Here is a 10,491-nt window from a genome sequence, read left to right as displayed (position 1 = left end):
CACTAGTTCTTCTTTTCAGTTGGGTCAAGTTTCTAAGCTTTCTAAATCTCCATTTTCTGGCTAATGGAAAAAAAAAAAAGAATTCCACCAAGTCTCCTATCTACCTACTTCAGGACTTCTATGAGGATCAAATGAGATGAGGCACAGAAAAACACTTCACAGACATTTGGTTAAAGTGTGAAATATTTGTACCTGGCTATAAAGCAAGTCATATTCCTGGGCTGAAGAAACTCCAAGGAGGCTAGTTGTCACTAGGGAGAGGAAGCCAGGCGTTGCTACGTGACATCGTTACCCAGATGAACACTTAGCATATTAGCCATATATATATATGTAGACATATATTTCTGTGACTCAAGATTCTAAAAATAGATAACTAAATCAAGATATAGAAATAAGTATACACTAAAGCTGATTTAAGATGGTATCTGTCATCTATAAGCCCCTAAACTAAAAATTTCTTTTATCAGACAGCCTCACTTTCTTACTGTTGACTTTATAGTATGTACATGTTGTATAGTGGATGTTAAATTATTATCTTGTTTTATATGCGGGGGTTCTGCATAAGACTCTGAAAAAAGCACTGTGCTGTAAGAAGTTTAAAAATTCCTGGTCTATGGCAATCATTTCTCTGAACAATAAATATTAAAAAAGCTTCTTTTCATCTGCCCATACTTGAGACGTAAGGCTCAAATCATCAGGTCTACTATTGTGTAAAATGGCATTTCAAAATGTGTCTGTCGTGCTAAAGTCAGAAAAATGTTAATATTGGAATGTAACAGGAATCTGTTATGAAAAAGAGGCAACGTTAATATCTGAAGTAGGAAATTTAGATACCCCCCAACATGTTATATGTAGTTATTTCACTTATGTCATTGAAAATATGAATGTTTCAGTGATTGTAATATGCCTTACATACAATTATGAACAAGTCAAGAATTAGTTTCACATATGAGAATGTTAATTCTTAGAAGAACTATGATAAAAATGCCTACATTTAAGATTTCCCAAAGATACACACATCTGTACCTTTTTTTTAACTTTTAAAAAATTGACTGACTTTGGGGGGGGGGAGGAAGAGAGAGAGAGAGAGAGAGAAAAAGCATCAATTTTGTTACTCAATTTATTTATGCATTCACTGATTGATTCTTGTATGTGCCTGACTAGGGATTGAACCCGCAACCGTGGTATATCAAGATGACACTAACAAACTGAATTACCTGGCCAGGGCACATATGTAGCTTTATAAGGAAACCAATTAATTTATGTTACTTTACGTTATAGGTTCAATTTCCTCATCTATAAAGCAAAGTTCCAAGACTTAATATATTTAGACTATCTCTCCCAATACTGTTTAATTAGACATACCCAATGAGTTCTCTTTCCTGGTTTATTATATAAAGACCCCTTAAATGTTTTGGCTATACTTTAATACAGAGTCAAAGTCATTATTACCAAACCTACCCAAAATGGTTAGTGGGACTCTAAGCAGATTAAATCAGGCTGCTCTAAGACTGAACTCCCTCTCTCCACACTGCACAGAAGAAAACTTTGAAAGGTACACCTAGTTATTCCAGGCTGAATAAGCTTTAGTTCCTCCTTCTTCACTAAGAAGACAAGATCTAGAGGAGACTCTGAGAAAGGGTGGAGGGGCAAATAAAATTACAGAATTTTTGTGTTAGAAGGGAACTTAAAGATCATTTGATGTTATCCCTGTTGTTTTCAGACGAGAAAACTGAAGACCAAGGTTGAGTAAATGTCCATTACTATAGAGCCTATTAATGTTAGAGCAGTAACTAAAACCTAGGACACTCCAGGCTTCTAGTCACACACTCCTTCCACTCAGCCACTCTGAACAACATGCTCTTTAACTGTCTCCTCTGTTTATCCAAGACCTCCCTAGGTAAAGAGAGATAAGTTGCCAGAATGATCTGGAACCAACCAGGTAAATTAAAACAAAAGATAAAAAGGGTAACATTCAAACTGGATCTGATTATAACAAGATGTGTTCTAAAAAATGAAAGATATTTTAAAGAGATATCTTAATATTAGTATATTATAATTTGATTTTTTAAAGTTTATTAAAGTTTGTATACCTTAAGTATTTGAAGCATGAAATATCTACCTTTGACTGAACCAGGAAAAAGTCACTGTTATAAATGTGGGTAGATCCAGACTAAAGACCACTATTTTCAAACCTGGAAAATTTGCTCAGTCTTTCTTGGATCTAAAAAGTAATATATGACTAAAAGGATAAAAGAAGCCAGTCTAATTTTTAAAGTCTGGAACCACAGAACAAATAAATTATACAGAGACAATCTATGACAGTTTTAGTGTAAATATAATAAAATAAAAGAATTAAATTTAGTGAATACCCAAAACACTGATTTGAAAAAATATACACACCCCTATGTTCACTGCAGTATTACTTACAATAGCCAAGATATGAAAGCAACCCAAATGCCCATCAATAGATGATGAAATAAAGAAGATGTGGTACATAAATACAATGGAATATTACTTGGCCATAAAAGAATAAAATCTTAACATTTTTGACAACATGAATACACTGAGAGAGTATTATGCTAAGTGAAGTAAGGTGGAATAAGACAAATACTATATGACTTCACTTAGATGTGGACTGTAAAGAACAAACAAAACAGAAACAGATTCATAGATAAAGAGAATAAACTGAGGGTTGCCAGAGGGGAGGGGGATGGGTGAAAAAGATGAAGAGATGAAGAAAAGCAAATTGGTAGTCATAGAAAAGTCATGAGTATCTAAAGTAGATATATAGGGAATCTATATATATAAAAGGCTAATATGCAAAGTGTCCCCTAGGGAGTTTGACCGGGAGAATGGGAGTTCGATCACTCGCTATGATGTGTGCTGATCACCAAGGGGCAGCGCGGAACATGGCAGGCAACCAGTTAATTTATAATAGCTAAGATCTGGAAACAGCCCAAGTGCCCATCAGTAGATGAATGGATAAAAAAGCTGTGGTACACATGCTGGCTGGTGTGGCTCAGGTGGTTGAGCATCATCCCGTGCTCCAAAAGGTTGCTGGTTTGACTCCTGGTCAATGACACATGCCCAGGTTATGGGCTTGATCCCTAGTACAGGGTGTGCAGGAGGCAGCTGATCAATGTTACGCTCTCAGATGGATGTTTCTCTCTTGCTCTACCTTCCTCTATCTCTTAAAAATCAATGTTTTTTAAACTATTCTTTAGAAAAAACAAAGCTGTGGTACATTTACACAATGGAATGCTATGTGGCTGTAAAAGACAGAGCTCTTACCCTTTGTGACACCATGGATGGACCTGGACATTATTATGTTAAGCAAAATATGCCAGTTAAAGAAAGATAAATATCACACGATCTCACTTATATGTGGAATCTAATGAACGAAATAAATTGATGAACAAAATTGGTCCAGAGGCATGGATGCATGAAACAAAATGACAAATCTCAAAGGGGAGGTGGGGGCAGAGGGATGGGAAGAGATTAACCAAAAAATAAACTAGTATATGCATATATGTATAACTTACGGACACAGAAAATAGTGTGGGGAAGGTCTAAGGTGGAGGAAGGGAGACTGGGTGGACAGGGGCAAAGGCCGGAACCTGGGGGGCTTCTGTAATACTGTCATCAATTTTTAAAAATGTAAACAGGAAATAAATAATGATGATGATATTGTGATAACTATGTGCCAATTGGGTACTAGAATTATTAGGGGCAGGTGTGGTGTCTTTCCTAACCACCTGAAACTAATATAAAATAAAATGTAAACTGTAATTGAAAAAAATACTTTACCTTTGTGAAGTTTGATTGGACAAGAGAAGTCGGAATCAAAGGGATCCTCCTCTCCAGACGCCAGTTTCAGGGCAAGCTCCAACTCCACACACTCAAACACGTACAGAGAAGGAATGAGGTCGGTCCTGGAATCCCAGGACTTTTCTGACTGTAAAACAAAGCATATTTTTAGTCTTTCATGTCTATGTGAAAATGTACACAATGAAAAACAAAAGCAAAAAGCTGGATCAAATAGTGCTTTCAAATTCTTAATTCCACCCCTTATTCTGACAGTCTTTATAGTCTTCAAAGAGAAAAAAGTCTCCCTTCTTTTAGAAAGACAGGAATAAGCAAGTTCAGAGAAGAGCTAAATCAGTGACTCAAAAGTTCTTTATATTTGTCACCGAAGATTGCCAATTTGGTAGAGTCAAGAAAGAAATATGCAGGTTGATGGATCAAGTAAGTTGGGCACCTTCTGCCGAAACCGGTTTGGCTCAGTGGATAGAGCTTCGGCCTGCGGACTGAAAGGTCCCAGGTTCGATTCCGGTCAAGGGCATGTACCTGGGTTGCGGGCACATCCCCAGTAGATGTGCAGGAGGCGGCTGATCGATGTTTCTCTCTCATCGATGTTTCTAACTCTCTATCTCTCTCCCTTCCTCTCTGTAAAAACTCAATAAAATATATTTAAAAAAAAAAAAAAAGTTGGGCACCTTCTAACTTCTTCCCATTTAAATTTTTAAGATTAACTTCGTTCAATAACCAAAATATATAGAGGTGTCAGATAGCAAATGAAATTCCTCATCTAAGGATTTATGTTGGTACAGGATGTAAACTAGGTGCCAGAGATACAAATATGCACACACACTAGGCTGACTTACTGTTTGGTCATCTTCTTCTTCGCCTTCGAGCACAACACAGTGATAGAGCATTCCTGACTCGGTAGCAATCACTAAGATGTTGGGGACACAGGGTAGGCAGAGTATAGCACAAGCATCATAACCATAGTTATCTTCAGCCGCAGGATGCATAGGCAATGGACCCAACAGCTTTCCGATATTCGTAGGGCTAAAGAAAGGGTGAAACATATTTGTGTGAAAAAATATTGGTGCTGTAAGCTTTATTCTCTTTTCAAAATATACATACATGACAGCATGTTAAACCATTAACTATTATCTATGTTCTGATGACTCAATTTTTTTCTTCTGAAATGTTGCTTATCTTTGGGGCTCCAGACCCACATATTTAATTGAATTAGATTAATACATTTACTGAGAGCTCCATGACACCCCCACAGAACTGACATTTAACCAGAATTACTCTACCATGTGATACTAGTAAGTGTAACAATCCAAAGCTTTACTGAGAAATACAGAAAGGTACAAAAAAAGTGAGGTGTATAAAAATGGCATCACAGGTCAGTGGAGAAAGTATATTCTGGGAAGGGGTGGTAAACACCCCAAGCTAGGGAGCAGCATATACAAAGTCCTGAGGCATGAAAGACAAGGAATTAGCAAGAAGGAAACTGAGCTTAGTGTGATGGGAGGTGAAGTACAAAGTCTAAGGCAACAAAGAAGTGAAGCAGATTTTCAGGACTGGCTTACAAAGCAGATGATCTCTATGGCATGTTAGAGAGCGCAGAGTCTATCTGCTGGGGGACAGTGTGTCGCTTGAGGTTTAACCCCTTCCCCAACAATTTTTTTGTTAAAAACGTTTCTTTTTCAGACTAATTTTTTTATTTTGGTTCTATATAGTATTTTTGATGCTGGTTATGAAAACAGTTTGTAACTCGTCTTCCTATAAACCATATTTTTTTACCATATTTTCTTAGTATACTCGTCGACGACTGAAAAAGAACATTTTGTGAAAACGTGTATACACGTTTCTGCCGGGGAAGGGGTTAAATCAAGAGGGATGGAGCTTCACTCTACTAAAATTCATCTCGTAGTGAGAGTAGTAAGGAGAACGACATGGAGAGAACCTTTAAGAAGGACCCAGGCAGAAGATGATGAGGGTCTGAAGGAAGGACAAGGGCATAGAGAGAAGGCTGTATCAAGAAATTTTCATGTTAAAATCAATAGAATGTTGGGACTGGACTGATGGAAGATAATGTAGATGATTTTTAGGTTTGGGAATAAGATTATTAGGTAGATCATAGTGTAGACAAATGAGGGAGAGAGTAATAATGTTACACAAAAGTCTCCTGAGAGAGATCATGTGTGGAAGGCAGAGAACACTTCTGTCAAGGAAAATGCAATTAGTAGTGAAGCCTTACCATTCTGCAATCTATCAAGCTCTTTAGTTTTTCTCATCTTTATAATTTTGCATTCTCTCTCTCTTCCCTGTAACTACTTTTAAAAAAAGAAAAGAATTTACTGCGGTGATATTGGTTAATAAAATTATATGGGTTTCAGGTGTACAATTCTATTATATCCTCTTTCCCCCAAATTAGCTGCCCTTCCTGATCTCAGTATTTATTAATGGCTCACTACCATATCCAAACAATAACTAAGTCTTATTGATCCTTCCTTTGTAATATCTTCTATGTTCATTTCTCCCTTTGCATTACAACCATCGCAGTTCAAACTCTTGTAGACTTTAAGATAAATTCTACAACAGCTTCTTTAAAAGTCTCTCTGAAAAACAAAAACAATTGCCTGGCCAGTGTGGCTCAGTGTTGGAGCTTCGACCAATGAACCAGGAGGTCATGGTTTGATTCCTGATCAGGGCACATGTCCAGGTTGCAGGCTCGATCCCAGTGTGGGGCGTGCAGGAGGTGGCGGATCAATGATTACCTGTTATCATTGATGTTTCTATCTCTCTCCCTCTCCCTGAAATTAGTAAAAAAAAAAAATTTAAGAAAGTCTCTCTGCTCCAGTCCCTTCCCTAACCAATTATTTTATATTCTCCTGCTGAGAAACCATCACTACATTCTTACTACCCCATTCCTACAGAAAAGACCCACATTCCTTAACTAGGTGTTTAATCCATCAACTTCTCCCTGGGCAGATATTTCTAGCTTTATCATTAAATTTCCCTACCAGAATCCTCTCCTCTAGCCCCAAATATCTCATTGAATGACACTTGCATTTTTTACTTTCTATTTCATGCTTCCCTGGTAATTAAAATGCTCTTACCCTTTCTTGATGCTTCATTTAATCCTGCATTAGACCTTTAAGTCCCACATAACATCAGTGCTTCTCTATGAAAATTTCAGAATAATCTCTTCTTCTTCCTGGTTCTTACTGTCTTTGTACTGATGCGGTAATTATCTTTTCTTGTGTATGTATGTCTTTTTCCCACAGCTGGGACATAAGACACCAGATTACCATGTCTAACCACCCCCACAATATATTGTTCATATATGATACACAATAAATACTTTTTTGGTTGACTATACTTTGTGAAAACAAATTCAGTCTTATCTTAAGTGATTATCCAAGAATACTATCGCATTTTCCCATATTAATATGAGTAAATGAAAGGTCCTATGATCTGTACCAGAACTTTCTCCAAATGGTGCAAGCCACGCAACACCTTCCACAATTCAAAAACATAGATCCCACATCAAACCATGGCAATCAATACATACATAAATAAATAAATAACTCCAACTATGACAATAAGTAAATAAGTTGAATTATGACAATCTCTATTGGAGCACAAGCTGGGCTTTCATTTAGATGGGTCACCTCTCAACTTACCTGTGTAACAGACTAACATATGTAAGGAAAGTCTCCCCATTCTCATATAAGATGTACAGTGGGTATGCCACTACTTCATCTTTGCCTTTTTGTCCAAAAATATTCTTCGGGATGGCTGCCAATGGCCCAAAGTCAAATGCAACTGCTGTTTCTCCTAGAGATGCAGTATATGCCCTCCTGAAAAGAGATTTAAAAACCAACTTGTTGAAAAAAAAATCAAAATGTCCAATAATAGGAGATGGGATGGAAGTGTAGTCAACCAATAGAGAATACCAAAAAACTATGATTATAAAGAATGTGAAGCAACATTGGAAAATCCTCATAAAATTAAGTGAAGAAGGCCATACAATTATAAAATGCTACTTTAATTATAAAGACATACAAATAGTAAAAATATACACATAGAGACATGCACAAACACAAATAAGAAACAGGAAGAAAATCAATAGTTACATCTGAATAGTAAGATGCATTTACTCCACAAATATTTACTAAGTATCTGCTCTGTGCCAGGTTCTGTTGCAAGTTCTAGGAATACACCAGTGAATTAAACAAGGCCCTGCTCTTTAGTAACAGAGACCTACAACAGAGAAGTAAACACATAACTCACAGTCAGAAAATGATGCCATGAAGAAAAATAAAGGAGGGTAAGAGGGCACTGATGGAGGTGCTGTTTTTTAGAGGAGGTGGTCTGAAAGGATTCTGGTAAGAGGATACTTGAGACTTTAAGGAAGCAACGGAGCACATCTGGGTTACATAGGGAAGGAGCAGTTGAGGCAGAGGGAAGGACACATGCAAGGTTCTAAGGTGGGAAGGTGGTTAATGGTGTCTAAGGAATGGCAAAGAGACCAAGGTGGTTAAAGTTAGAGAGCCAAGGCACACAGGGAGAAATGAAGTTGGAGAGGGGGCAGTCAATGGAGTATGGAGAGCAAGAAAGTAGAATGATCTGATTTATACCCAAAGTATCACTCTGGTTGATATATTGAGTTCAGACAATAGGAGACTACAAAAGAATTCATTTTCTTAATACTTCACTATAGTTTTCCCAATTTTCTATAATAAATATACATTATCTTTAAAAAAATATATATATATTTTATTGATTTTTTTTTACAGAGAGGAAGGGAGAGGGAGAGTGAGTTAGAAACATCGCTCAGCTGCCTCTTGCACACCCCCCACTGGGGATGTGCCCTCAACCAAGGTACATGCCCTTGATCAGAATCGAACCTGGGACCCCTGAGTCCACAGCCCGACGCTCTATCCGCTGAACCAAACCGGTTAGGGCTATACATTATCTTTATAATCAGAAAAGATAAATGATAAAACATGCTGTTTTTATAATTTTAAAATTTAGTATAATTGATTATTCAAAAAAGATTCCAGAGTAATACAAGGTTAATGAATATGGTTAAAATAAAACCACATTTTCATACAGATGATAATCAACATCATTCTAAGTAAGGTATTGTAAGTACCATATGATAGTTTTTTTTTATCACATGGAAAGGTATATGGTTATCAGGAAACTTAAAATGAGAAATCCCAATATCCAGAATAAAAGAACTGCGTGAGTTAAACTAAAAAATTAAGACAATAAATGGGAACAAACAGACATAGAAATTAAAGAGACTTAAACTTCCAAGCCATTAAAACTTAATGGGAACTTATCAAATTTAGTAATATTTCTAATTATCTATCTAATAATGATAATTGGTATCAACTAATAAGGACTTATCTGTGCCAAGACCCATGCTAAGTACTTTTAATGCATGATCTCATTTATCCTGCACAATAATCCCAATGAGCACTATTATTACTTTTTGTCTGTTATAAGTATTGCTACCCTAGCTTATAATTTTTAAAAATGTTTTTCTCTTTATTGATTAAGGTATTACAAATGTGTCCTTATCCTCGCATTGTCCCCCCATACCCCCACTCATGCCCTCACCCCCCAGTGTCTATATCCATTGGTTAGGCTTATATGCATGCATACAAGTCCTTTGGTTGATCTCTCCCCCTTAGCCCCACCCTCCTCTGCCTTCCCTCTGAGGTTTGAGCATCTGATTGATGCTTCTCTGTCTCTAGATCTATTTTTGTTCATCGGTTTATGTTGTTCATTATAATCCACAAATGAGTGAGATCATGTGATATTTATCTTTCTCTGACTTATTTCACTTAGCATAATGCAGCCACTGTGGAGAAGAGTATGGAGTTTCCTCAAAAAAACTAAAATTGGAACTTCCATTTGACCCAGTGATCCCACTTGTAGGAATATATCCCAAGAAACCAGAAACACCAATCAGAAAGGATATATGCACCCCTATGTTCACAGCAGCACAATTTACAATAGCTAAGATTTGGAATCAGACTATTATTATTTTTTATATTTGTGGAATAGTTATGGAAATGAAGCTTAATGCAACTGAATAATTTGCTCAAATGCCACAGCTGACAAGTGGAAGAGCTGAGATTAGAAGCTAGTTGTGTTGACACCAGAGCCAAAGCTCTGAACAGTTGCATGGCTCTCTTTGCCTCTCATCTAGTCATGTGTCAGTCAGAAGAAGGTATAAGCTATGGAAGCACTGCAGGGGAGAAAATGTCCTGACACCACAACAGGGCCTGTCACCTCCCAGAGGCAGTTATTTCCCTATTGTGGAGATGGACACACTGAAACTGAAGTAGCTGCTGCTGTAAGACATTAGAATCATTTAACTGAAACTTTCAATTCTGGGGCTATCAAAGAGAATCAAAGTGATCCCAGGTTGGTGGCAACCTCTAACTCCTAGTAGAAGCTGATGAAAATCCTCTGTGAAGGAACACACCCCAATTTGTGCTCTTAATATTCCCAAACATCAGTTCAATAATAAACTGAATTAAAGACTTAAGAATAATAAACGGAATTAAAGAATTAAGACCCCAAACCATGAAACTCCTAGAAGAAAACATAGGCAGTAAACTCTCTGACATTGCTCTTTGTGATATATATATTTTTTGATACAAC

At 36.9% G+C, this 10,491-nt stretch overlaps 1 protein-coding gene across 2 annotated transcripts in view; it reads right to left on the bottom strand.

The window, feature by feature from the left end:
- Positions 1 to 10,491, bottom strand: part of NUP88 (nucleoporin 88kDa) — a 30,101-nt gene that overhangs the window by 10,640 nt on the left and 8,970 nt on the right. Inside the window, exons 4-6 of one of the 2 annotated variants that reach the window (XM_015569223.1) lie at positions 7,491 to 7,667; positions 4,668 to 4,854; positions 3,811 to 3,958 (exon numbers count right to left, since the gene is read on the bottom strand). In XM_015569223.1, coding sequence (XP_015424709.1) covers positions 3,811 to 3,958; positions 4,668 to 4,854; positions 7,491 to 7,667 — 512 coding nt within the window. The remainder of the gene's footprint in view (positions 1 to 3,810; positions 3,959 to 4,667; positions 4,855 to 7,490; positions 7,668 to 10,491) is intronic. The other variant, XM_015569224.1, reaches the window with a different exon arrangement.

The sequence above is a fragment of the Myotis davidii genome, unplaced genomic scaffold (assembly GCF_000327345.1).
Source record: "Myotis davidii unplaced genomic scaffold, ASM32734v1 scaffold925, whole genome shotgun sequence".
Lineage (NCBI taxonomy): Eukaryota > Metazoa > Chordata > Mammalia > Chiroptera > Vespertilionidae > Myotis > Myotis davidii.
The sequence above is the reverse complement of the archived record's forward strand: the minus strand, read 5'-3'. Positions and strand labels throughout refer to the sequence as shown.